We start from the raw sequence: 27,035 nt of genomic DNA, 5'->3' as shown, positions 1-27,035 counted from the left end.
CTGGAGGTTTACGGCAACCTAGGAATGCGACCAAGGAAGAGTGTTGCTATTACTCCTACTTCACAAAAGAGCACGTGGAGACTCAAAAGGGTAAATACCCTACCCCAGGCACATAGGCAGCCAGAGCAGGGCCCCAAGTCCCAGGCAGTCCTGGCTGGCAACAAAGCCACGCTCCCTGCTCCAGGGCAGAGTCCTGCCTCCTCCCTGATGCTCCCTCCTCCCACAGCACTATGTGGTCGCTCAGAGCCCACGTGGCTTACCTATGTCCCCAGGGGCAATGACAGTGTGCCCCTGCAAGTGGATCCTTCTGGCTGCCCATCCACCAAGGCATAGTTCTAGGCTCATGCGCTTGATCCGCCTGTGCTCGCCATCTCACAGGTGACACTCAGGTACCCAGATGTACCCAGGAATAGCAGCGGCAGGGCTCCAGCCCTGGCCATGTGCTGCATGCAGGTTCTGTCCCTGTCCACTGCCCTGGTGAGCTCTCCACACTGAGCACCAAGCACCAGCAGGACTGTCCAGTTCCCAGAGGTGGGCCTCGGGTCAGACCCTCCAAGGCACCCAGGTTGCCCATCCTTTCGTCTGGCGATGCCCAGGGAAATGCTAGAACTAACTGGAACCAGGGTCTTTAACACGCCACTTCCTGCCCCAAGGCCAGATGGGTTAGATGTGGCTGGACAGGGGACAGCTCGTGGGGAGGGCAGGTCCATGGGACACAAGGACAGAGAGATTGCGACTCTCCAACCAACAGAGAGAAGCAAGGCCTGCAGCTTTGAATCCTTCCAATTTTGCAGCAGTCGACCCTTAGTCGACCCAGGATGCTGAGATCCCAGGATGCTGTGGAGTGGAGCTCCAGATTCTGAGAACAACTCACTCTCACAGTCTAGAGTTGGAAGGAGCCTTTAAGGTCACCAAATCTGTTAGTTAACAGCCTGATGTCCCCACATCACCCAGTCAGCCTTCTGCCCCCCTAGTGCGACGCACTTTTATGGATGCAAAGGCAGTGGAGATGTAAAATAAATGCTTGAATTTTAACTGCCTCTTTGCCCCGTGCAGGAGCACTGGTGTCCTGGTTTCTCAAAAGCCGGGGTCTTCACATGCATTCTCATGGCTGTGGGGACAGCTGATTCCTCCTGCCAGCCTGAGCAGGGGTGTCCAGGATGGTCATCCTGACCTGCCGCCTCCTCTTGCTCCTCCTCTGTTGGTCCCTGCCACACCCCAGCTCCAGCTCTCAGCAGGTGAGGCAATGGGGACCAAGGGGCCCATAAGGAGAATGTCTGGAGCAGCCACTGGCCCAGGGAGCCGAGCGGATATTGATTTGGTCTATGGGAGCGAGGGGACCCGTTAAACGTGTGCTGTTAAATTGCTCTGCCTGCAGCCAGCCATCCTGCAGGCGGGGATGGTCCAGCTGGCTATGAGCGCCTGGTGGAGGTGTCTGAGACACCCCTGCTCTAATGTGCTAGCTGGGGCCTGGTCCTGCCCTTTGCTGTGGTGCTGGCTGCCCATGGGTCAGTTCATCTCTCTCTCTCTCTCTCTCTCTCTCTCTCTCTGTGTCTATCTGTCTCTGTCTTTGTCTCTGTCTCTCTGTGTCTGTCTGTCTGTCTGTCTGTCTGTCTGTCTGTCTGTCTGTCTCTCTCTTTCAGCTTAGCTCTCGACCACAGCAACAGCACCCCGTCCCTGCAGCTTTCCTGACCACCTTTACTCCACACCTGACACCCCAGAGGAACAGGGTGTCCCTCCCATGTATGCTGTAGTGCTGAGGACTGTGGCCCCTCTCCCACACACAGGTGGGGCCTTGGACGTGCCAGGGGAGGGGGCTTAGTTCACTGGGGAGGAAGGAGCTGGAAAACACGGGCTGAGTTGGGCCTGGTGGCATCCCCATCCCCATGTGGGGGCAGCACTTGTTTCCCAGTCCACACTGATGCCAGGAGCTGTGCAGTCCTGATTGTTCTCTCTCCTATGTGACGCCAGCTCCTGCTTAGCCAGCTGGGTCTGGTCCTGGTCATGAAGGAGACTGGCCATGAAGACTAAGAACGGGCTTGGGAGTTGGAGCCAGGCAGTCAGCTCTGCCCCTGATGGCTCTGTAACGTTGGGCCAGGGGCTTCTCTCTCATAGCCTGTGCCTTTCAGTCAAACAGAAATACTGAGCCTTGGCCTTTAAGGTAGCTGTGAAAATTAAATAAGACAAGGGCTGCAGAAGCCCAGAGAAGGCCAGTGGTTTCCTGGAGTCACACAGCAGGAGAGCAGAAAAGCTGCTGGAGTTGGCCCAGGCCTTCCTCCACCCCACCCAGCCTCTCTCAGGTCTGAGGCGTGGCTGGGACTTGCACAGGTAGGAGGGGCCTCATCTGGGTGACCAGGCAGCTGGCCTCAGGGGCCTCAGGAACAACAGACCCGGACTTACTTGGGCGACTTAGGCCCCTTGGTGGTTCTCTGGCCTGCGTGACCTCACTGGGGGGCCTTATCTGACCATTCCCTCCTTTCCCACCAAACTAATCTCTCTGTCTTTTCAAGAGTTCCTGTTTCCGCTCTGCAGCCTTCTTGTCTCTCCCATGACTCCGGTCAGCCCCGCAGTGGTCAGGGCCGCCTCGGTGTGACTGGTGCTATCATTCCCAGGGTGTTTCCATCTCCCCAGGGCTCTTGGGGCTTTGCAGAGCCCTATTTGGGATTCCTGTCCTTTGTGCAGGAGGTGGCGGAGGGCAGGGGGAACGCCCAGGTGAACAGTCTGCTGTGACTATGTGTAACCTCCCAGGTCAGCTCCCAAGGCTCTGGAGTCCTCTGGGCTGGACACTGGCCCAGACCCTTCCTGACATCCAGGGCTGTGGCTTAAGGATTTGCTCAAAAACTCCCAGGCACCAAGGTTGTGTGGCTAAAAGTCTGAACACAGGTGGCTCCAGAGCGGCTGGGCCCTAGGGTTCCAGAGCCTCAGGCACTGTGGCTCACCGAGTGTGAGGCCAGCTGCTACCTTAGAGCTTCACCTGATGGGATAAGGAGCTGCCCAGGGGCCAGCCAGAAAGGTGCAGGGCACTGTCACAGAACTGCGGACTGGCCAGCAGCAGGCACACATGGTCCACTGAGCCAGGGACAGCCAGGTCTCCCTGCCAAGCCTCAAGGGCTCCCCTCCTGACCCAGGCCACGTCTTCTGCCTTCCACGCTGCTCCTGTGTGTGCCCACCGGAAAGAGGTATGAGAAAGAACAAGTCTGGACCAGAGCCCCACGCTGAAACTTCCTTGGGGCTTGGGGCATCCAGTGCTCCCCCAGAGCCTATTTCCTCTCCCTTACTGGGGGTGACTGCTGCGAAGAAGACCCGGGACAGTGTGTTTGGAGCAGTGCACAGAAGGTGCACAGTAAATGGCAACATTTATAATTACTCTGCCCTCTCTAAGAGCCCCTGGAGGGCTTTGTTCTGGTTTCCCCCACCTGCCTGTGTTAGTGACCACCCCCAAATGCAACATTCCTGAGGCATGCTTTGCACTCAGCTCCTGGGGCCCAACAGGTGCATGGGGCTCGGCCTAGCCTGTGGGGAACCCAGACTTGGGTGGGGGCAGATACAAGACACAGCACAGGCTTCAAAAACACTCCATATCAGCACAAGGTCGATGGGAGCACAGAGGCTGTGGGAAGCCAGCAGAGGCCAGGGCCTATACTGAGGGTGGTCAGGAAAGGCTTCCTGCAGGAAGGGGCTGCTCTCTTGGGCCATGAAGGAGGGCAGGATATCGCTGCCCAGCCACTGGAGGGCAAAAGTGACATGGTGATTACTGTAAAGGTTCAAAGGGCTTGGGGGCTTGGTGGAAAGGGCTGCCAAGAGGGCTATTCCAACAAGGACCACAGTCCTGGTCTGTGCCCAGAGGCAAAGGTGAACTGGCTGGTCACAGGTGGCCACAGGGCTGGTGTTCCACTGCTATGACTGGAGTGGAGGGGAACACTGCAGGGAACTGGGGCTGGATTTTGGGGTTCATGAACCTGGCGGGGGTGGCACACCCCAGGAGTAACAGGCAGAGGTGCTGGCCAGCCCTACCCACACTCCCATCAGTATCAGCCTGTGACCACAGGAAAGGTCCTGCTCATCTCTGGCTTCCTCACTTGCAACCCGACTAGAGGACACCCTAAGAGGTATCTGGAGGCTCCTTCCACCTTGGGATTCTGTGACTCAGCCACCCCCACTGCTCCGCCACCCTACAAAGCACCCCCTCCCACCCTGAGGCAGGTCCAGGCCTCATGGGTGCCATTGCACCTCAGGATGACCTGGGTCACTCACTAAGTCTGCCCAGCCTTAGTCTTTAGCTGAGAGGAGTGAGTCCAGCCCTCAGTCTCCACCACAGGAAGCCACACATAGAAACCCTCTAGAACATTCTTTTGCAACCTTTGTTTTATGTGGTCTCCCCATGGGCAGAGCGGGCTATGAGTGGTTAGTAGTTTTTCCACCTTGCCCCCACCCCCACCCCTGACCTCCACCACCTGCTATGGGCAGGCCCTGACATGCACACTGCAGGAAATGACAGTGAAGTTAGTTCCTGTGACAGTCCTGCCACCCGGGATCCTGTCAGGACCCTTCACACGGTCTCCTGCCACTTCTCCTTTGTTCCTTTTCCTTTACATCTCTGCAGTCTCCAAGGTGGAAGCGCCCGAGACCCAGGCCTTGGTCCTCTCCCCTTCAAGGGAGCCCACCCATTCCCTCAGCATCTTTCCTCAGAGTCCCAGGCCTCAGTGCTGGCCCTTCTATCCAGATCTGCCTAGTGTATGCACTCAGAGCGTAAGTGACACTGTGACCCACAAGTCCAGGTCTGAAAATCTGAGCCCATCCTCGTTCCACACCACCTTCTAGTCAGCCCCTTCATCCTTCCCAGTGTTCCCGCCCAGACCCAGACAGTCCCCCTAGGGCTTCCTTTGCCTGACACCCTAAGAGAAAGAAGAAAACAAATCTTAGTGGCTCCACTTTCAAAGCACAAACAGAATCCAGCAACTTCTCACCACATCTACAGCATGGTTCAGACCCCAGCCGCCAGCCTTGGTCACCACCAGCTCTGTTCTACAAGTGGGGAAGCCCAGGTGGGCAAGGCTTGCCCACAGTTGCACAGAAAACCCCTAGGGGCAGCTGGAGCCTGGGCCTGGCCCCTGCATGTGCCCCCAGCTCCCCATGGTGGGTTTGCTCCTGCAGCTGTCTTAGCAGGTCTGACTGCAAGGTCCGGCTGCACTGTGTTCCTGCGTCCCAGGGGAACAGACGCTGCCAGCTGGGTTTATGTTTCAAGACATCTGTCCTTGCCCTTGACCAAGGAAAACTGGGGCCAGGGCCGGGTGTGGGGGAATGAGGGGGAGTAGGGACATCAGTGGGAAGCCGCCTGCCTGGAACCAGAGAATGCACTCACCCTGCCCAGATCTGCCCAGGTCACTGGAGGAGGCCAGAAACTGTAGAGCAGGCTGGGGATCATTCAGCATTTATTTCATACAGCTGTTTAAGAAGCTTGTTTAAAATATAGATCATTATATATATATATATATATACACATACACATTTATATATAAAATATATAAAGAGGAACTGAGGTAAACCACCCCAAAGAAAAAGCTATGTTTCATAAATAGTTCTGTAGCTCCCACACCCCAAAGGAAAAAAAGAAAAAAAAAATCAAAAAACAAAAACAAAAATCAAAAAACATTTACAACCCAAGCTAGTGGTTCCATTTGGTGGGCCGAGGGCCCGTAGAGCATTCCTGAAGGCTGGTCTCCGGGCCCTGGAAGGTCACGTCCACTCGGTCTTGCAATCCCTTGCCCCGGCTCCTTGGACCAGCCTGGAAGGCGGCGCCTGGGCACTCCAGGGCCTGAGCTACTAGGTTATTTTTAATCTTGTCGGTTTCCTTTGATGTCCAGCTCTCCTTCCAGGGTGAGCAGACCTTCTGTCCCGGGTAGCTTCCAAGGGGGCAAAGCCCAAGCTGCCTGCTGCGCACGCCTGGCATCAGGAATTCGCAAGGAAAGGTCCCTGGTGCATCTGCAAGCCCTGCCGCTGCCGCACCCCTGCGTGCAGAAGTCCCACCCTTACTTGCAGACATAGCGCTCTACCATGCGCTCACACCTGCGGCAGGTGACGTAGCAGCACCAGTGGTACTTGCAGTGGCACCGCTCCACCACGCGGTCTGTGTAGGGGTTGTAGCCACGCCCACAGCACATGAGGTCGCAGCTGTCACTGCCATTGGAGGTCTTGTTGCACTGCCTGGAGGGTGGGGGTGGGGACAGTGAGTGCTCAGTCCCCCCACACTCAGTGCTGGAACTCCCAGCCCAGCAAGGGACAACCTGCCCAGGGACCCAGCCTCCAGGAAGGAGGATTGATCTCAGGAATTTTAAGTAACCCTCTTCCCTCAGGGTACTTCTGCCTTCTCCCTGTTTCCAATAAGCTATTAACAAAATGCTTCAGCTCTTTGGTTTCTAGAGGTGTCTTGTTTCCATTTCTTCTACATACTGGAAGGCCCTGCAGTCCCGTCTAATCATCCTGCCTTCCTAGTTAATCTTTACTTATGCCGGAACAGATGTGAGGCTCACTTTTAGAATCCTGGGAAAAGTTCTGAACACTAAAGATGACACTGAGCTCAAAGCAAAGTGGGCTTGGGCCCTGTTGGTGGGAGGAGGGGACTTCTGCCATGGCTGCTGCCCTCAGGACCTTATCTCCTCGGAGGTCAGCAGGCCCAGGGCTGGGAGGCACCACTGTGCCCTCACCTGATGAAACAGGCTGGCCTAAGGGTGGAGGCCACTGCCACGCCCAAGGATCCTGGGCAAGAAAGGCCACTACACGCCTCCCCTGAGCCACTCGGAACACATTGCTGGCATCCGAGGTCTGGGGGTACCAGGCAGCCACACAAGTATCCCCACAGCCATGTGAACTGAGGCGTCCAGAATGTCAGAACTGGGCAAGCCTTAGAGATGACTGAATCCAATGCTCATCTTTACGGATTGGGAAATGGACACAGAGGATGGAGAAGGACGTGGCCGAGTCACACAGGCTGACCACAGGAGTCCGAAAAGCCCAGGAAGACTTCCTGGGTGAGGAGGCGGACTTATCTAGCTGAGTCATAAATAAGCAGAGAAGGGAAAGCTTGTGGGGTGAGGGGAGAGCCTGAGTGAAGGCTCAGGACCTGGTGCAAGAACTGTGAGAGGACAGAAGCTAGGACAAGGCTGGGCGGCCATGGGGTGAGGGCGAGGAACCCTTGGCAGAGTCACAGGCAACCTCTAACCAAGCTATAAGCCAGAGGAGCATCAGGAAGAGCACACGCCCGAGAGCCAGGCAGACCTGAGTTCCACCCCAGCTCTGCTTTCACTGGCTGTGTGACTTGTTACTTTGCCATCTGGCACCACGAGCCCCCTAAGCCCTCCTCTAGGCCTCCTGCTGACCATACCACCCCAAAGGGCAGGAACCAGGCCAGTGCCTTTTCTAACTCTTGATCTTCGTCATGCAAAATCTGAACCCTGGCCTCCAGCATCAGAGCCAGGCTGAGGCAGTGCTTGGGATAGGAGTTGGGTATCAAGGGGCTGTGGGCCAGGCCAGGCTCCTGGGAGGTCTGGGAAGTAGAGGCACAGGTGAGGGAGGGAGGGAGGAGGCTTTCCAGGAGCCTCTAGAGGCTTACGCAGCCTCAGTTTCCCCAGCAAGGGGCCAGCCTCTGGAGCGATGCCACCCACGCACGCAGCTGCTGATGGCCAGACCTACTCACCTCCAAACCACTGCATGCCCAGCTCTCACCAACAGGCCACATTCCCTCTTCCAGGAAGCCTTCCTGGATATCCAGGCTGAGTCAGGGCCTCTGAGACTTCCCTCACCTCTGGGTTCCCTTTTCCTATCACAGCTTTGGGTCTCTCTCCACCTTCACCCTGCTGCTTCCTTCTCAGATCTCGCTCTTTCCCATCTCCCAGCCCAACCCATTCCATCCTCACACTCCCCGACGCCCTCAATCTGGCCTCCAGATGGGAGCTAGGCCTCCCCACAAAGCCCCATGCCCCGGCTGTGGGGATAGAGCCCCGAAGCCCGCCCTCACCTCCTGGAGACAGGAACGTGGGCTGTGGAGGAAGCAGATGCTGGCTGCGCACCAACTATGTGCCACACTCGTTCCCAGCGCCCGCTCCCTGTTCAGAACTCCTCAAGCCCACCGCACACCACTTTTGTGGAATGCTATTAGGGGCTTCTCAATAAAATAGTTCCCTGGCCAGCACCTCTGGGAAACACAGGCTTAATCAGATCTGTACTGTGGCTTCCTCAGGACCTTCTTTATGCAAGCATACATCCTGTGCCTGGCGCATGGCCCTGAGTGTGTCCCAGCCACTCCCGGCCACACAGCTCTCTGTCCTAGGGGCTCAGGACTCACTTCCTCCAGAGGGTGCTCACCTGCCCCACCAGCCCCCAGTAGGCCTGCAGCCACCACCAGGCCCCTTCTCATCTGTCTTGGGTCAGGATGGAGTCATCTGTGGGGAGCCCAGCCCAGCTCTGAAACTGGAGGCCAGGTGGTCCTGGGGACACATGACACCTGGGGACCACGAGGACCACTTGCACGAGCTAGGGGCGCAGGCACAAGTTTCTCCACAGAAGGCAGCAGATCCTGCTCTCCTTTGCCTTTGCAGACTCCCAGGGTGGTCATACTCTGGCTGCTGCCTCCACCTTCCCTGTGCCTCTTGGTTCCTCTCTTGTCCCACAAGCAAACAGTTGGACATTTATCCTTCCTCTGTTCACTTGCCAAACACTTGCTGGGTGCTCTGGCAGCCTCCTCTTCTGTCTCCTGATCTGGTCACTGCCTTGCCCCACAGAGGGGAGGTACAGCAGAGGCCTCTTACAGCCTCCATCCCTGGGACCCTTGCTGGGAAGGGGTACACCTCCAGGACTTCTGCAGGACACCCTTGGGACCTCCCCTCAGCTTTCCTGGGACCACCCCCCTCCATGTAGGCTGAGTCCCACTGTATGCCCGGGCCTGAGCTGGGACAGTGTTGGGGGTGTGCTGGACCTTACCTGTCTTGTGTCCCATGGGATCCCACCTTCTCGTTCTTCATGCAGAAGTCGGGTGAGCTCTGCAGGTAGACGAGTTCGGAGTCCTTCACAGGCCGGATATCCAGATCCTTGGGCACCAGGTGCTTGCGCGTGCCCATGGGTCGGTGCACAACCTTGGTGGCTGAGAGGTACCGGGTCTTGAGGTCGGTAGCCACGTCTCGAAGCTCTGGCAGCCCTTTCCAGCAGGTGCGTATGGAGCAGGAGCCTGATACCCCATGGCACTTACACTTCACTTCCAGAGAGGCACGCAGAGCCTGCAGACAGTGAGGGGTGTTGGGTGGAGCAGCCAGTGTTCCCTCCCCACCTGCCCCAGGACCCGGGGCCCCACGCCTGGCTGGGTCCTCTCAGCATTGCCCACTTGAGCCTCAAGGGATCAAGTGCTTAGCTCAAAAGCTGGGAGGCTGTATGGGTCGTGCTTCAACCTGGGTACAGCTGAGAGGGGTGGGGGGGATTTGCAAGGATAATGGATCCCACTCAGCACACACTGTCTGTACCAAGTGCTCCAGTCATCACTCGGCCCTTCCAGGAGGTATCACCATTTACCCCATCTTAAAAAGAGGAATCCAAGGTTCAGAGAGGCTAAGTCTCACTTTAAATACTGCTCAGCTAGAAAACGGTGGAGCTGGAAACTGAACCCAGGCCTGAGGGTGATTTCAAAAGCTGTGGCTTTTAATCATCTATGTCTTTTCTTGTTGAGAAAGTGAGGACCCAAGCAGGGAAGGAGGGGAGGGAGTTGGGGAGGAGTGAGTGGGAAGGGAGGGAAGGAGAGGCAGGGGGAGGGTTGGGGCCCCCCTCCTGTCTTTCCCCAGTTGGCGCATCACCACTAGGGCCACTGTATCCTTTGGTGCCTTGTGGGCATGCTACTCCTGCCTTGCAAATAGTTCCTTGGTAAGGATGAGTGAGATGACACACCAGAAAAGGTGTGGTGAGCTACAAAGCTAGTTAACGCTGGTTCTGAAAAATCAGGATCAACTATGATAGCCAGGGGAAGGCTCAGGCCTAGGGGCTTGGGGAGACTCTAGCTTTGGCTTCAAATATCATTCATTCTCACCACCTCCCCTGGGCCACAATTTCCCCATTTGTGTATGGGGAGCAAGAGTCAGATCCCTTCTGAGGGTCTGTCTGTCTAACCTCAAGCTCCTCCTTTGTGCAGGACTCACAGCTCATGCCCAGACCTGTCCTGTCTTCCCTCCTGCCTGCCCTATACAGAAAGGTCCTGTGTCATCAGGGTCCACTTTCTGCATAGGGAAACCAAGGCACAGAGTGGGCATGGACTTGCTCCAAACTACTCAATCAGGGAGTTAGTGAGGGAACTGGTTAAGGTCCTAGGGCTCCTTGTCTCTGGTCAGTGGCAGCAAGTGGGAACTGAGGGAGTTCATTTGGGTATAAAAGCTAGAATTTGCTAAGCAAGGCCTGTGAAAACACAGGACTGCGTAAACATGGCGGCAGGCACCTGCCACATGGAGTCACCAGGGAAAGGGGAGTGAGACTGCTCCTGGGTGTGAAGTGGGGTGTGGCCGGGAGCTTCTGAAGCCATAGTGTGCCAAAGCTAAACTGCAGCATTTGGGACCTTGCTGACTCCTCAGGCAGCCCTGCTGGGCACAGCAAGCCCTCCTCAGATGACCTCAGAACAGGCAGACCCTTCTCTGCACACGGGGGTGGGCAGCCTGTGTGGCCTAAGTCCCAGCCAGGCCCAGTGATGGGCCCGCAGTGTGATTCAGTGTCAGTTTCCCAGGCCATCCCAGAAGCCCCACCCAAGGAGACCAGAAGAGAAGGTGAGAACAAGCAGGCCTCTCAGCGAGAGTCCCACAGAGCTCAGCTCTGCTCTGCCTTCGGCCTTGGCTGGGCCAGGCCACCTAAGCTTTCTGCCTCCCTGGCATACAGGTAACTGCATTTTGGAAGCTAGGCTGGGCTTGGGCACCCCCCACTAACCCCAAGGAGATGATGGCTTAGCATAAGGCTCCACTGCCCACATACCACTGCATGTCCCGGAGGAAGGGGTGAGGCCCACATCAGGTAGGACTGGACCCCCAACCCCCATTTTATAATGGGAACAACTGAGGCTGGAGCCCAGCATCACTTGGTGAGTTTAGAGCCAGAGCCGAGGCCAGAACTCAGAGGTCCTGTCCCCTCACCCAGTGGTCCTTCTGCCCCAACAACCAAATTCTGGGGGAGCCCTTGGGGGAGGAGGGCCAGGCGGACCCGAAGCACTGGAGGGGGCAGAGCTGAGGGATGTTGCAGGTGGTGACGGCCCGCCCCCACCCCTCCACTGGGGACACTGCTGGCCCTTTCCAGCCAATGGCACAAGCACACCATCGGGGCGGGTGGGGTGGGTGGTTACCTGTCTCCCCACTTCACTGTTGTGTAGACGCATCAGTTTATTGGCTTGGGATCCTGTTTTTTTCACCTTCATAGGAGCATCGGAAAACTTGGCCCCCATGAGGAGCCCGTAGCTGAGGTTGTCTGCACATCCTCCCCAGCGGTTCCCGGGCCCGGGTGGCTCACCTGGCACAGGGCCGCAGGAGCAGCCGGGCAGGTCGCCAGAGGTGCAGGCCCGGGCGATGGCGTGGCTGATGGTGGCAGCCGACAGCGCATACACGAAGGCTGACTCCCGGGTCCCTGTGGGGTCAGAGGTCGTGGTCAGCAGGGACACCTCCTCCCCACCCACCTGTGGGCTCAGGCAGAGACAGGGGCTGGACTGCATCAGGACCATTAATCTGTCATGTCTTCTCCCCTACTTCTCCCACAAGTCCGTCAGCTACCAGCACACGCACGCTCAGCCCCACACACCCAGAGGCACACCACACTCTCCTGCATGAGCTTGCAGACCTTTGCTCTGGCTTCTGCTTGCCTGCACTAGCGAGTGGCTCTCGACAGAAGAGGAGACTCCGGCCCTGAATGCCACCAAGAAGTCATGACCTGGTACAGCAGGCGAGTGTGCAGAGGGCTGTTGTGGGTTGAATTGTGCTCCCCCAAAAGGCATTTCCAAGTCCTGACTTGGGGTACCTGTGAGCATGACCTCATTTAGAGCTGGGAGCTTTGCAGCTGCTACAGAGTAAGACAAGGTCGTCCTGGGTGGGGGGCTTCCTGAGTCATGGCCAGCTTAGAAGAGGGAAGCTAGGGGAATGGCCAGAGACGACTCCTCCCTCTAAGACTCCACTGCCACAGCCCCTGAGTGCTTTGGAAGAAGAGCTTGAGGAGCACAGCAGACGGGGCCTGTTCTGACGGCCTAGCAGGCAACGAAGAGCTTGTAGCCTTCAGTCAGTGGCACAAAGGGCTGCCTGCAACCATCGGAAGCCAGGAAGGTGCAGGGGTGGGGGGGTGACCCTGCTGCCACCTTGACTGCAGACTTTCAGCCTCCAGAATGGGGGATATCACATTTCTGTGGTTTGAAGCCAGCCTGTCCGTGACACACTGTGGCAGCAGCCCGAGGAAATGAACACAGAGCCAACACAGCCCACTGGGGTTGTCCTGGGCCTGGGGCTGGGCCTGGTTGCATCTCTTAACTAGAAGCTGCTTTCCCTTCTGGAGCCTCAGTTTCCACAGCTGCAGAACAGGAGATAATACCTGCCTCACAGGTAAGGAGCTCTGCCAAGCACTGCACAGCCCTGAGCTGGTGCTGTTCAGGATCCGTGAGAGAAGGTATTACCATGTAGGGGACAGCTGAGCGCCGTCAGGGTGTTTCTGCCTGTCAAAGTCTCTATTGTCCCAGGTCCCCTCCCCCATCTCCTCCTCACAGCTGTCCGGCCCCTAACCATTTTGTGAATGGCACAGCAGTTTCCTTTGGTCTGCTCTTGGATGGCTGGGGGCGCACCTGTGGACTAAAGGGTGGGCTTCATCTGCTTGTTCTCCCAAAGTAAGCAATGACTCTGGGTGTGTGCAGGCCTCTTGAGCCCTTCATTCCTGAGTGAATTAGGGCTCAGGCTGCCCCATGCACTCATCCATGCTTCTGCCTTCGCTGATTCATGCCTAACAGCAATATCTATGGACACATCTGCCCGCACTTCCAGCCAGCCATGCCTGCCCACATCCATCTGTGCTTCCGCCCTCCTCCTCATGCATCAATCAATGGACCTGCAAAGCCGTCTAGCCATCCATGGATGCATCCACCTATCCAAACACACAGACGTGTGTCGGAATCCCTCCTCTCCCACCCACACATGTTCAGCAGCCCCACAGCCTCCTACCTTACCTCTCTCCAGGTCAAGCAGGTAGTTGGGGGCGAGCTCAATGGAGGAGCAGTTCCAGCGCATGTCAGCAAAGGCCCTGCGGCAGGCCTTCATGACCTCTCGGGCGGCGTGCACGATGGTGTGCATGAGCTCCAGGTTGCTGCGGCACAGCTGCACCTGCGCTGACACCAGGCCCTCCAGCTGCTTGCAGTGCTGCGTCTGGTTCAGCGCCAGGGCTGCCGGTGTCTTGGACAGCGCTCTGCACATAGCCAAAAAGAGGCAACGGAAGGGAGACTGGGCCATGAGCTGCCATGGTACCTCCACCACCCACTCCGCCCTGGCTTTTCCCCTGATGGACTCTGGAGCCTTTCTTGGAAAATCCAGGATGTCAGGAGGGAAAGTATTACTTGGTAGAGCAATGGTTCTCCCTCCAGCCCCTGTGTGATGTGGGGCGCATCAGTGCCCCTCTCTGGGCCCCATCCATCACACAGGTCCACAGCATGCAGCCTGCCTAAGCTGTACGACCGCACTAATAACAGTTCTGCATGCCGCACAGTGCACCCGGCCTCCACAGCTGCACATTGTCACCCGATTCAGCATTTATTCAGCACTGAGCAGCAGCTATGTGCCAGAAACTAAGTTAACTGGTTGATTATTATAATCATAATAATTATACATATTATTAATTGAGCCCTTACTATGTGCAAAACATGACTGAGGACCTTCCCATCACTGTCTTATTTCATTACTAAACCCAGTCATCGGGCCGGGTAGATGGCTCAGTGGAATAAGTGCTTCCCTGGCAAGTGAAAGGGCCTGAGTTCAATCCCCGGTTCCGCCAAAATAAATAAATAAATAAATAAATAAATAAATAAATAAATAAACCCAGTCATTATATTGTAAAGTCCCCATCCAGGCAAAGGACTGCCACTGCAGGACTGAAGGACACTTACTTTTGTGATGATCAAAACTAGAGAAATTTTGTTTCAAATTCAGGTTTTGCTGTCAATGTGCTGTGTGACCTTAGATAATTCACTGGTCCCCTGGCCTTAGGGGCTGTACCTGTAAACTGTATTTCCAAGAAGGGATCCAGCGAGAGAGGGAATTTCCTACCATCGTGCCTTCACCCAAGCTTTTCCTTATGCCTTTCCCCCGCTCCTGTACTGGAATAAATAAGTGAACTTCATCTATCTGTGGCAGAAATGTTTACTAAGCCCTGAGTCCGCCGACTCCTTTGGTAACAAACGTGGCATAGATCCTCCAAGGCCCCCTAGACTACTGGCTGGATCAACCCATCACCAGCTGCAAGGCAAGGACCCAGCTCTTGCAGCTCCTGGCCCGGCCCAGAAAAGAGAACAAGCTTTGGGCACCATCCGAGAGGCCTGGGTGGGTCACCCAGCTTCTCTGAGCCTCATAATTCTTATCTATTAACAGTGATCATTTCTACCTCAAAAGGTTACAGGGAGGTAAACAAGGGCAACATCATAGCACTTGCAGCATTCCGACTTGGGGCTCCTGAGGTTGCTGCTAGGTGGGTCTTGGCTGTGAGGAGGTAGCAGACCCAGGTTCTAGCACAGGCTCTGCCGCGGCGTGCTGTGCAGGCTTGGAGAAGTTGCTGCTTCTCTCTGAGCATCTACTACAAAACGCAGGCGGGTGTTGAATGAGATGATACGTCTCATTACATACTCAGTGGGTTTGGCTACTTGCTCCTGTGTCTCACCCCCTGCCATGCCCCATTTACCTTGTAGCCCCCAAATATACCAACCTAAGAGACCCGAGAAGCAGGCCGAGGGCCAGCAGGCCTGGCGCGGTGTGTTTGCAGCTGGGGTGTTGTAACAGCCTGTCTGAGCCCGACTGTGGGTGGCCTGGGCAGTCTCCCCTTGCTATGCCCCCTGGCCTGTCCCCACCCTCAAAGGCAGGGGCAGGGACAAACTGGGTGTGTCCCCATGCCACAGAGCAGCCTCAGACACAGTTTCCTGACTTCACCTCTAGGGGAGCCTCCTGTCTGCTTCCAGGAGTCCCAACTGGGTGGACTTTGACCACACAGAGGCGAATATCATCACCTCCATGAGGTCCTGGCGGCCAACAGCCCCCACCTCTGCCCAGCAACTGTCCACAGGACCATGCCTCACATGTGCTCAGTGCTCATGGCTCTCACTCCCCACTTCGGGGATCATAATGAGGGGCAGAGCCAGTGCCCTCCCAGCTGCGCAAGCCCCCTCCCCCCCCAGCAGGCCGCCAGGGCCTCCAGCCTGTCTGGGTCGCCTTGCTGCTCTGGGCTATGTACACGGGGCTGCCCAGCGCCCACCCTGCTATTTGCCTTCACCAGCTTCCTCCCTCTGCTTTGGGCCCATTTTCTCAGTTTTAAATGGGAAAGATTATATGAGCAACAGCAAATCCAACATGTGGCACTCTATCACCCTGCATAGCCGCCTTCCAGGGTTTTAACCTAGGCTCCTGCCCTAGACATGAAGTGGGGTGACTGGGGCAAAGCTTTTCCTGGCAAGTGCAGGGCAGGCAGTAGGCTGGCTGCTGTGGCTCTCGGGATGGGCTCTGAGGTATAGCTGCCTGGCTTTTACTGACTGGGAAGCCCCTCTGAGGTCTCAGCTCCTCCCCGAAGGCAGCAGGCAGCAGGCAGCAGCCTCCTCTGAGCTACCCAGGCACCTCCCAGAGGAGGCTCAGACCCCCCCAAAGGATGGTAGGAAGCTGTTCTGCAGACCTCTGGAGGTAGGGTGCAGCCATCAAAGAGCTCCAGGGACTGCTTGGGGGTTGGGGAACCTGTGGGTGGGACAGGCATGCCAGTGGCCGGGTGGAAGCAGCCTGGCCCCATTGTGGGGGCCGCCTGCCCACAGAAGCCCCAAGCCAAGGCAGCGACTCCACTGCCCAGGAGGGCCCAGCGGTCATCTGGTAATTAGTGGTAATGACCGTTTCTAACTAAATCCCCTCTGGGGAGGTAATCAAGGATTAGGGCAGCAGGCAAGGAAGTCACTGGTGTGGACATCTCCCCAGGCTTGCCTCACTAGCAGACTCCTAATTGGAAACACTCTGGTTTATCTAGGGGAGAGGGCGTGGGGGAGCGGGTAGAAGGAAGGACAGGAGGGAACAGAGAGTTCACCGGTGAGGCCTGTGCCAGGGGCTCTGCACGGGTGGCGGCAGGAGCTGGGGCTGACTCCAGGGTGACCTGGCTCAGCTACTCACCTTCTTGGTGACCTTGGTAAGCCACTGACCTTTGCCCACCTCAGTTTCCCCATCCATAGCAATCAGTGCCCATGACTAACGTGAGGCTCCCAGTGCCAGGGCATTTTGTTTTCTTTTCTCTCTTTTTAAAAATTTTTGAGACAGGGTCTCACTTTGTAATTCAGGGTAGTTTTGAACACACTACATAGTCCAGGCTGGCTGTAAACTTGGAATAATCTTCCTGCCTTGGCCCCCTGAGTGCCGTTATTGCGGAAGTGAGACACCCAACCTGGCCAGTGAAGACATTTCACAGTAGCACAAGTTGGACAAATAGCTTTGCCTTCCACCCGTGGCCCTTCCACCCGTGGGACAGCCCTCCCTGTCTTTCCTGTCCCACCAGCTTATCCCCATGCCTCCCAGGGGTTCTTCCCGCCCCGAGGCTTCTGCAGGCCTAAAGCACACTTACGCTGTGCCCTGCTAAGCCATGGTCCAGAGCTGCCAGTAACCGTGCCCTCAGGCATCGGGCCCAGGTGAGGCCACCTTCCGTCCCAATGGGGCCCACTCTCCACCCCACCATCCCTGTACCCTGAGTGCAGGGCAGGGGGAGTTCCCAGCCCAGGGCTTCATTCTGCAGCACAGCTGCTCCGGCTGCACAGTGCCAAACCCTTCCATTAACTGGGACATCCTTGACAGAGTGGGGGTCCCAAGATCTGGGAAGGGCCCCTCATTCTCTTGCAGGGAGGGATGGGACAAAGTCAACTGTTAGGGGCAGGGTCGGTCTTGACACCAACGGCCACACCTCCAGGGTGAGGAGGAGCCGGGACGGCTTCGGGCTGGCCCTGGAAGGGGTATAAATCTTGCCCAGGAAGCCTGGTGATTCTGCCAGTAAGGACCATGCTGACCTGTCATAGGGTAGCAGTGGATTCCGAGGAGAACCTGCTCTCCAAGCCTGATACGGGTATACCCCACTCACTTACTGCCCTTTAGGCTGCTCTTGGTCGTGCCTCATCTGGGTGCCCAGGGAATAGGGAGGACAGAAGAGCAACTTGGGCTTCAGGCTGACCAAGCAAACAGCCCAGCTCTGGGCTTCCACCTACCCCACTCCCAGAGTGGCCTCTGGGAGCCTTGCCTGCGACTACAAGCCATGGTGCACCAGCAGGTCCTGCATCTAGGAACCAGGGCTCAGAGCTGCCCCCTATCTCCCACCACTACAGGCTCAGGAACGGGAGACCCCCAGGTTGCATGGCCTGAGAGTCCTCCTGTTCCCTCTCAGGCCTCTGTCCCAGGACTTCAGAGCCAAGAGAAGCCAGGCCAGCTCCTACCCTATACCATACAGATGAGGAAACCGAGATTGATGAAGGCCTGGAGCCTGCAGATCCCACTCTGCGTAGAAGGCACTGCCAAGACCTCAGGGGAAGAGTTCAGGCCAAGACCTCCCATCTGGTCCTGCGCCCCACTTTGCATCAGCTACATCCCCTCTAATCCCTCCCAGGACTTCCTGAGAGGCCCCACCCCTTTGTGAGTGGCAGGTGTGGGCCTACCCAGGGTGGGAGCACTCTGCCATCCTGGGCCTGACCTCCAAGGCAGTTGTGATGGTTCACAGGAGCTGGGACCACCCTTTCCTATCCAAAAGCAGCCAGCAGGGGTGGGCAACCCAGACTCCTCCATGCCTGTTGATCTGGGTTTTCATAGAACCTGGCTTGAGAGGGTTCTGGGGTTTCAGAGGCAGGCACTCCTGTGGGCGGGCAGGACCTGACCCTGGTCTACCTGCTCAGGCTGTCTCAAGTGCCCGCAGATGGACATCCCAGGCCACTTAGCCACATCTGGCTTCAGTCTCTGTGCTATATGTCCCTTTCATCACCAGGTCATTTCCCAAAGCCCAGGTGCTGCCCCAGGACAGCTAATCCTTTACGATGAGTCCCCACCCTTCCACCCCCTCTGTCCAACTGGCCTGAGGTTTCCTGTGAATGTAACCAGACTGCCCAACTCAAATCTTGCCTCTATTACCCACTGGGTGCCACAACCTGTTGGTTAAAGAACACCCTCAAGCCTATTTCCTCTTCTGTATGAGTTGGACAGTGGCAGAAGCCACGGCACAGTGTGGTAGAGAGATTAAAAAGAAACCACACACATCAGGTTTTCAGAACTGTGCATAGTAGGCAGCAAGCCTGCATGCATACCTGTCTGCGCATGCGTGTATTATGTACACATGTGCAACTCATTCTTAAACTCCACCCCTTCTCCCACTTCCCCTCACCTTCAGCTCCAGGGAAAGCTGAGTTATTAGCAAGAGATCTGGCCCCTTGGAACCCACCAGCCTGTTCTCTGGTCCTAGAGCCACCACGAATCAGCTTTGGGAGCTTGGGGAATTACTTACCATCTCTGTACCTTAATTTCCTCACTTATAAATGGTAATGATAAAACTACCACATTAGAGTAGCAATAAATTCAATGGTGACAGCTCTTGGAGCCCTGTCTGGGCACTTGCTAGCAGGTGCTTGTGGCTCCTGGTGTCTACAAGCTTCCCTCAGGACAGCCCTGCCTCCTTCATCTGCCCCTGCTGCCACTCCTGCCTGTTTTCATGCCATCTGTGCCCTCACAACCTGTTCTGTCCTTATAAGTCCAGCTGCGGTCACCTCCCTTGGGGGGAAGGGCAGCCCCTTCTCTGGGTCCCCATGACCCCTCTCTCAGGACACAGACCGCTGTTCACTTTGTACTTTCACACCTCCCTCTCCCCAGGCGCCTGGGAGAGGTTGAGTGCACCTTCTCCTGTCGAAGCCGGCTGTGTGGTGGGGATGACCTGGTGTCTGCCAGCGTGGGGCTGCCCTGCGTTACACCTGCTCAGAGCCTCAGTACCCCCAGTGCAGGGCAGGGATGACAACAGTGTCCTGGACTCCTGGACTCCCCCAGTGTCCTTTGAGCACTCAAAGTCACTCAAGCCCAGTTCCTGGCCTCTGGAATTCCTTGTGCCTTTCTGTAAATCCTTTCCAAATTGGGGCAGCAGTAGGTGAAAGGGACTTCCCTCACTGACTGCAGGGTCTGTTGGAAGGAAGAACGCTGGGTGCTCCACAGCAGGAGGAAGGTGGGGGCTTCTCAAAAAGCTCATGGGGAACAGCATGCCATAGACCACCCGGCCAGGCTTCTCCTTGTAAAGAGGAAGCACAAGAAAACGGGGTTCTGCTACTCTTGAGTCACCAATTAATCGATAACTCAGCCCAGAAGGAGAAGGGGCAGGGCCAGTGACCTGGAGAATGTTTGCTGGTGGCCCAGCCACTGTGGTGCAGTCTTTCAGCTAATTCACAAAGCCTCTGAAGGCCCCTCCCAGCCCCATAATGTGTCCCCTGCTGTTTTATCTGCTGCTTCCAGCCTGCTGCACCAGCTCTGCTGCACCCGTGTCCTGTCCTGGACTCCTCACCCCAGGCCTTTGCTTCTTCAACAGGGAGGTCCTCTTCCTTAGAGCTCTGCATCCAGCTCCCTCCAGCTCCACAAGAACCAGGACAAACCCTGGAGAATCTAGAGTCCCCATCTCTCTCCTCTCTCTGGGCCTCCACACCGAGGCATTGGTCTCTCCTGGGCACTTGGACATTTGTGGAGTTATTTACAGCCAGGGCTTATCTCTCCCAGCCCAGGGCAGCTCCTCCAGGAAGGGCTGGTGTCACTCCTCCATCCTGCACAGCTGGGCCAGTGCACACTCCTGCAGACAGGAGGCTCTCCCACTGTCTCCCAGGGCTCATTTGTACCTACAGGAACAAGTGCCCACACCTGATAGCTAAGGGTGTCTGTCTCTCAGGAGTCCCTTCTCCAATGCTAGCTTGGAGGAACTTGGAGATCATCCTCCTCGGACTGAGGACCGCACCAAGGCTCTCAAAAGTGGTGACACTTCCCCAAGGTCACCCAGGTGCAGGGGTCAAGACTGCCTTTCCGGACCTCCAGCTAGGGCCAAGGAGGTTGAACAGAAACTGTTGAGTGGGACCCTGCGTCCAGAAAAGACCCTCCTGACTGCGTCCCTGGACAAGGCTGTCTTTGCAGAGCTTCGCTGCGAAGGCCCGCAGCGCCTCCTGTCTCGGACGCAACAATTCACTCGCCCCAGTTCGCTAGGGGGGGATTTTACAGAGGAAGAAACTGAGGTTTAGGATGATATTCCAAAGACTCCCAAGTCGATCAGGGATCTTGGGGCTGCGGACGCTGGCCCAACCCCCGGGGACTCCTTAACGCCTTCCACTGCGCCCCACCGCCCTTCCTGGCCATCGGTGGACGACCCTACTTACAGCCACTTGATGCCATAGCACACGCCGGTCTGGAGTGCCAGGGCGAAGAGCAGCGCCTCGCAGACCTGCGGCCGCGCCCTCATCGTCGCGCGGTGGGTGCGCCCGGGGTCGCACCCAGCAGGAGCAGCGCCGAGGTCTCACCGCCTGCACGGCCACCGCTGCTGGTCCTGCGCGCACGCCGCCTGCAGTGGGGAGAGCGGGGCGGCGCGTTGAGCCAGGCGGGCGGTGTCTTATTCAAATTACAAAGGAGGGGTCGACGGGGAGAACGAGCGCTTGGCGCTCGCCCCTCCCGCCCCTGTCACCCGGACCCGCCGCGTCTGGCTCGAATTAGGTGCTGCGGCGGGGGGGGGGGGGGGGGGGGGGACAGGCACACAGACACCAACCGACGGGCGGAAAGAAGAGTCAGGGATCCTGGAACCTGGACCCTGGCCTGGGATCTGGGTTCTCATTCCGGCGGCGATATTACTAGCTATATGGCCTTACCAATTCTCCTGCCCACTGGGCCTCAGTTTACCCTTCCTGTAAAATGGGGAAATGGGGGTGATTTTGGGTATAATTCTTTTTTTTTTTTTTTTTTTGGCGGAACCGGGGATTGAACTCAGAGGCTTGGCGTTTGCCACGCAAGCGCTTATTCTACTGAGCCATCTCCCCGGCCCTCACCTTTTATAAAGAACGTTCTCCTAACACAATCTCGCCTTTGCTCTTCCCAGCAGCTCTGGGACAGGAACAATCTCTGAGGAAACAGAGGCCCAGACGGGTGAAATGGGTTGTTCAGCTAAGGAAGCGCAGATCTGAGCTTGGGGCTCTGTTCTAAAGCCTACGGATGTCCGATGAGCTCACATGGGACAAAGGGGCTTGTCTCGGAAGGGAAGGATGAGAAAGGGGGCAAAAGGCTTCTTACACAGCCAATGAACAACCGCCCCGCGCCCGCGGGTGTGTGAGATGTTGCCTGCGGCCGCCAGGGGACGCGCCAGGGCCTCAGATGGGCCGCCACCCTCGCGTCACAGCCGGCCGAGCTGCTTTCGGCGGCCTCTCCCCCTCTTCGTTCTCACCTCATTAACTCCCTTCCCAGCTTCTCCCAAATTTACCAACACCTGGCCTCGCCCGGAGTTACACACAGCCTAGCCCCGCTCCCCGCGGGAGGAGCAGAGACAAAGGGATTCCTTTCTAACGTGTTTGCACTTGGAAAAGGAGGTGCCCGACCTCGTGTCTGTGTTGGTGGGGGGGGCCGCTGGAGCAGGAAGGGGGGTCCTCGGCTGACTGCCCTTTGGCGCCTTCAACCACCCCAGCCTCAGTTTCGCCTTCTATGAAACAACGGACTGATGTCTCCATAAAACACGTTTCCTGAAGCCATTCAAGCCTCTCGGGCCTGAGTCTTGGAGCTGCCCTTGGCCTGCTTCCACTATTCCGTGTACCTGTGTAGTATGTGTGCGTATGCGCGCGCGCTCGTACACCCCTCCGCTATTTGGGGGGCCTTCTGGCATAACTCAGCGGAAGGCAAGGAAAAAACCCTGAATTACACTTTTCCTCAGACACAGTGTCCCCCAAGGAAGCACCCAGCACAGAGACGCTAGGGTCTCAGCGGAGTTTCCCACCACGGATGTCTCCAAAGCCTTTGTCTCACTGTGCTGGGAGTTTACCGCAGCTCTCAGAACAGACAAGCATCGGTTTGGGCGACGGAGTGGGGGTCGAACTACAGTCATTGCCCCCCACCCCCGCGCAGGCGCCCCGCAAGGCACCAAATGTCCCAGGGTGGGGAGGAGGCAGGGGCTGCACGCAGAAGGGGGCGCTCAGACTTACAGCGGGAGCAGTGTTTGCTCGGCTCTGCAGAGGCCGGCTGCTCGGGTCGCACGGAGGAACAAGACCCAGGCCTCCAGCCACTCCTTGCGCTGTCCCGGCAGCCCCAGCCCGGCCCGGCTTCTCCCTCGCTGCCCCAGATCGCTCTGGGGGAGGCGACTCTTGGCCTGGGCCTCTAGCCCTGACAGATTATTCTTGTCCCATGTAAGAACGTCCAGGACAGCCACGCGGGCCGCCGGGTCACCCTCAGCCAGTATCCTGCAGGTCAGCGCGCTTGCTGCCCGGAGCACCCGCCCGCTAGGGGGCGCTAAGCCCAGGTTCAAGGTGGGATCGCTGAGGCGTCCGGCACCGTGGGACTTTAGGCGAGACTTCTCTTCCTGCGCCAAGGATCCGGTCTGGGCATGGGATGCAGTGTGGAGTGAGTGCCCTCTCAGCCCCGGTCATCCTGTAGGACATGCACTTGCCCCGATGATCAGGCTTGCCTGACCGGCCCCCTGCTGCAGGCCCTGCGCGGAGCCTCCTGGAATCGAGCGCGCAGTGGACCTGCGTCACAGCGCAGCGTCTATGGAAGGACAGAGGTCCCGTCCTACCCCACCCTGGAATAGGTCCAAGACACCCCACCTGCAGCAGGGAGTGGAAGAGGTCGCCCCAGGCTGTGCACCAATAGGACACCGCAAGAGCAGCCGCTCCAGCGCCGCGCTGTCAACAGGTGGTCCTAAGACTTGGGTCATGGTTCCTAGAAGCCCTGCCGCTCGGGCAGCCTCTCCGAGCCCAGCTGGGGAGACATGCAAAGCCTCAGTTTCCCAGATGCGTCAGTGCTAGGCCTGGACCGGGCTCCGCGTGCGCAGAGGCAGGGTCCACGCCTTGCACAAGGCCGGCGCCCGCCGGTGCGGAAGCCTCAGACAGCGCAGCCCTCAAAACAGAGGGGGCGATCCAGGGACGCTGAGCGACAGCTTCAACGTTATCTGCAAGGCGGAGAGAGACCTGGCCAGCAACCTGGCTGTGACCACAGCCTCGAGCCCATCAGGATCTATCTGCTGGTCTGTGGTCGCCGCGGCGACTCGGTGTTTTGCAAGTGGGTAGCATGGGTGGGGAGCTCTGGAATCCTCCTACCCCGACTCTGAACGCCCAAAGGCCGTGCGGGACACGGCACCTCAGAGCGGGGGTGGGGATGGAGGTGCGGGGCTCCGGCACAAGCTCAGCCAGATGTTCCGGGAGGCTGCAGATGCGCAGTGGGGCGGAGTACAGGACTCTCCCTCCTCCCCAAGCCTCAGCCTGAGGCTCAGGTCTGTAAACAAAGTCGATTCTTCCCCTCCCTGGTTGCCGTTGGGAGCCGCTCACAAAACGGCGCCCACTCTACACCTCCCAGTTTGGTAGAAGCCGCCGAAGTTCTCTGCCTTTGCCACCCTCTCCAGCCTCGCCACACACACCCTGTGCCGCGGTATCCAAGTCCCCCACCCCCGGGATGGCTCGGGCATGACCTCATCTGCGGGCAGGCTGGGAGGGAGGGGGTCGAGGCCCGCGGTAGGGGACAAGGCCGGAAAAGCTCGGAGAGGGCCGCAGGCACCGAGCGGCCCACCCCTCCCCAGCCCCTCCCCAGCCCCTCCGGGGCGCATCCTCAGGCCCAAGAGGCTTCGCTCACTCGGAAAGAGAAAACTCCTCGGAGTGCCGAGGTGGAGAACTTGGAGAGGGACTTGGTTTGCTTCCCCGTGCCCCAGGGGGTCGCGGCGGGTACCCAAGAAGCGCCATCACCTTCTCCCTCTGCGCCCTGCGCCCTAGAGGATCCTGGCTGAACCAGGATCTCCTGGTGGAGACCACTGCTCACTGCTCACCTCTCGGGGTGCTCTCCTGTCGCGCCCTGCGTGTCCCGCTGTCCCGGTCAGTCCCAGGAGCGGAGAGCGCGGCGTCCAGCGCGCCGAAGCGCACTTGAGCTAGCGGCGAGGGCGCCCTCTGGTCGAAATGGCAGGGGAAGGACGCCGGGAGTCTGGCACCCAGCGGCAGGTTCGGGTGCTTCAGACGGTAGCGCGAGGCGGGCTCGCCCCCGGCCTGCGCCTGCCTGCTCCCGCTGCTCTCCCCGTGCCGGCGCGATCTGCAGCGCGGGCCGCCCCATCTGCTTTATAAGGCGCGGGCGGCCGCTTTGATCCGCCCACGTCAGCAGGCCGAAACCCCACCGGGTGGCTCGCGCGGGGGGCGGGGGAGGGTCCTTGCGGGCGCCTCGGACCCACGGCGCCCGTCAGCCGCTCCAGACGACTTCGCTCACACCCTGCTGAGGTACAGAGGCGGGCTTGCTCGCCGCAGCTGGTGTTTACCGAGCGCGCCTGCTGCATACCTGCTGAGTGCCAGAGGCGCTGGGGCCCACGTAAGGCCCATCTGGAATTCTCGCAGCAACCGGACAAGGAATCCGAACCCAACAGAGGAGTGTCGAACCTGGATCTCAGTCTGGCATAGGCGTTTGTCTCTCAGCTTGCTCCTTACAGGTGCCAGCGAGCGTAAGACTGGAGCTCCTGCCTGGGTTCTGGTCCTTCGCGGCGCCATCTCTCTTGGCCTCTGATTCTACTTCTAGGGTCAGGTCAACGATCCCATTTTCTCAGCAGAGAAGGGAGGCACTGTAAACCTTAGGCGCCAAATTTGGCTAGGGATTCCTCCGCGACTGTTGAGGAGTCTTCGAAGGTAAAGGGAAGGAAAGTTATAGGGCAGCCTAGGGCTGGGCCACCCCTTCCCCCAACCAGACTGAACAGCAAACTCTAGGTCGGGTCCTCCCTATCTCTCATTGTCTACAGGGTTCTTCGGTTTCAAAAGCTCCTGTCTTCCCCTCCTTCTAGGAACTTCATCAGAATATTCTTGAGTGAAAGCTAGCTCAGTAGCAGAAAAGGAAATGGAAACCTGGTGAGAAGGAAACCCTTTGGGGGTCCCAAAGGGTGCCTAATATTTTCCACATTCTGTGCAGGCACAAATGAAGGGCACTCAGAGGCTGCCCCCTAACCTGATCGCAGGTACACACAGCACACAATGCTCATGCCAGCCTTTGAGCCCCACAAGTGCCACCACACATGGGCAGCCAGTCCTGCTTGCACATAGAGCTGGGACATGCGTTGCCAGTGGTCACATGCACAATTCTCAGCAGATCCTTAGACACACCACACACCCACACACACCCAGGAGCACACCGTTGAGAATGGCCACACACATTCATCAGGAGGAGGCTGGACACAGACTGCCTCCAGTCGATTCATGTACACACATGCTTGCAGGTGCGGTAAAACACACAGTTCCCCAGCCTGCAGCACCCACTAAGCTCCTGCACAGTCACAGTACTGCCCTTGCCAGCACATCCTGGGACACCCACATCCCCCAGCCCAGAACACTGGGATCAGACCATAGAAGCAATAGGAAGCAGTGGGGCTTTGGGTGGGGCATTTAGGAAGTGAGGGAAGAGCAAGGCTGTTCCAGCAGAGAGGCTGGAACAAGGGCCTCCAGGGACTCAGAGGTGACCCTGCTTCCCCCTGCTCCACCATTACTGCGCTAGAGCCATTCTAGGTGGCCTGTCTGATTAGGATGCACTCTTACTTTTATGGGAAGTGAGTTCAGTAGACTCCAAACCTTTGCATGAGTAGTGCTTTCACCAGAAATCCTATTCCTAGCTGGAGCAGTACCAAAGCAATCTGGAATCACAATACAGATTTTGGGTTGCACTATAGATTTTGCCCAGTTTTATTTGTAGCTGTATGTGATCTTGAACAAGTTGTTTAAACTCTCCAAGGCTTAGTTTTCTTTCCTTTAACAGGAAAATAATGCAATCGCACAAAATCTGCTACATTCCCCACAATCAAGATTAGTGTCCCCATTTCACAGATGTGAAGGCAGAGAGTCAACAGGAGGTCTTTTCAGATCTCTCAGCTCATAGTCCAGTACAGCTGTTGCTGCATAGTGAAGAAGCTGAGAAGGAGGTGTTAACTTCCCACGGTCTCATCAGACTTGGAGGAGGCCAGGAGGCAGTTCCAACTCTCACATCCCTCCTCTCCCAGCTGCCCAGCTCTGTTCTGAAGGTAAGAACCTAAGCTCAGCTAAGGCTGGAAACTCCTTGCAGGGGAGGGAGGTATTGGGGCGGTTGGTGGGGGGATTTCTAGCTTGGACTGAAAGTCAGAAAGGGCTTTCCCACCTTATCCCCAGGCTGCTTGGCTGCTCAGTGGATTCCCTGAGGCACTTGCAAGAGGCGTTAGTTTCATCCTTAGAATACGTTGACCTTTCCCCTTCCCTTTTGATTCTTCCTCCTCACTGCTGGGCCCTGTGCTGCCCACTGGGGCTGCAGGCTCAGGGTAGGGCAGGCGCACTCCTGTGGCTGCTGCCACGGGGGTGGCTATATTCCCCTTTCCTCAGTCAGTGATTCTAGTTATCTGATTGTGAGCAGAGCTGAGAGTTTCCTGCTAGCCAGAGTCACAACCCCTGCCAGACTGCCACTGGCCAAGGGCACATCTCTTTCCAGCACCAGCTTCCCCATGCCCTGCCCCGGAAGGCACCGAGGCTGAAAAGGTGAAGGGGTAAGGGCAGCAGCTGCAATTCCGCTCACCAGGCGGACTGCCACTGACCCCTCCACTCACCTCCACTTCCT

General features: G+C 57.5%; 1 protein-coding gene across 5 annotated transcripts; it reads right to left on the bottom strand.

The window, feature by feature from the left end:
- Nucleotides 1-5,424: 5,424 nt before the first annotated feature.
- Nucleotides 5,425-24,601, bottom strand: Wnt11 (Wnt family member 11). Of its 5 annotated transcripts, none has more exons than XM_023716677.1 (6): nucleotides 24,259-24,601; nucleotides 20,630-20,811; nucleotides 13,208-13,443; nucleotides 11,357-11,634; nucleotides 8,977-9,269; nucleotides 5,425-6,204 (listed from the first exon to the last, which is right to left on the bottom strand). In XM_023716677.1, the coding sequence occupies exons 2-6, from the start codon at nucleotides 20,710-20,712 to the stop codon at nucleotides 6,030-6,032; spliced, it is 1,065 nt and encodes a 354-aa protein (XP_023572445.1). In that variant the 5' UTR covers nucleotides 20,713-20,811; nucleotides 24,259-24,601; the 3' UTR covers nucleotides 5,425-6,029. The 5 variants fall into 5 exon arrangements, with proteins under 5 accessions (XP_023572445.1, XP_023572446.1, XP_004632565.1 ...); XM_023716678.1 differs by lacking the exon at nucleotides 24,259-24,601 and adding an exon at nucleotides 22,430-24,147 and having other exon boundaries at nucleotides 11,521-11,634; nucleotides 13,203-13,443; XM_004632508.3 differs by lacking the exon at nucleotides 24,259-24,601 and adding an exon at nucleotides 22,430-24,145.
- Nucleotides 24,602-27,035: the final 2,434 nt, after the last annotated feature.

This window comes from Octodon degus, unplaced genomic scaffold (genome assembly GCF_000260255.1).
Source record: "Octodon degus isolate 3935 unplaced genomic scaffold, OctDeg1.0 scaffold00049, whole genome shotgun sequence".
Lineage (NCBI taxonomy): Eukaryota > Metazoa > Chordata > Mammalia > Rodentia > Octodontidae > Octodon > Octodon degus.
Note: the sequence above shows the minus strand (reverse complement) of the source record. Positions and strands in the feature narration are given on the sequence as shown.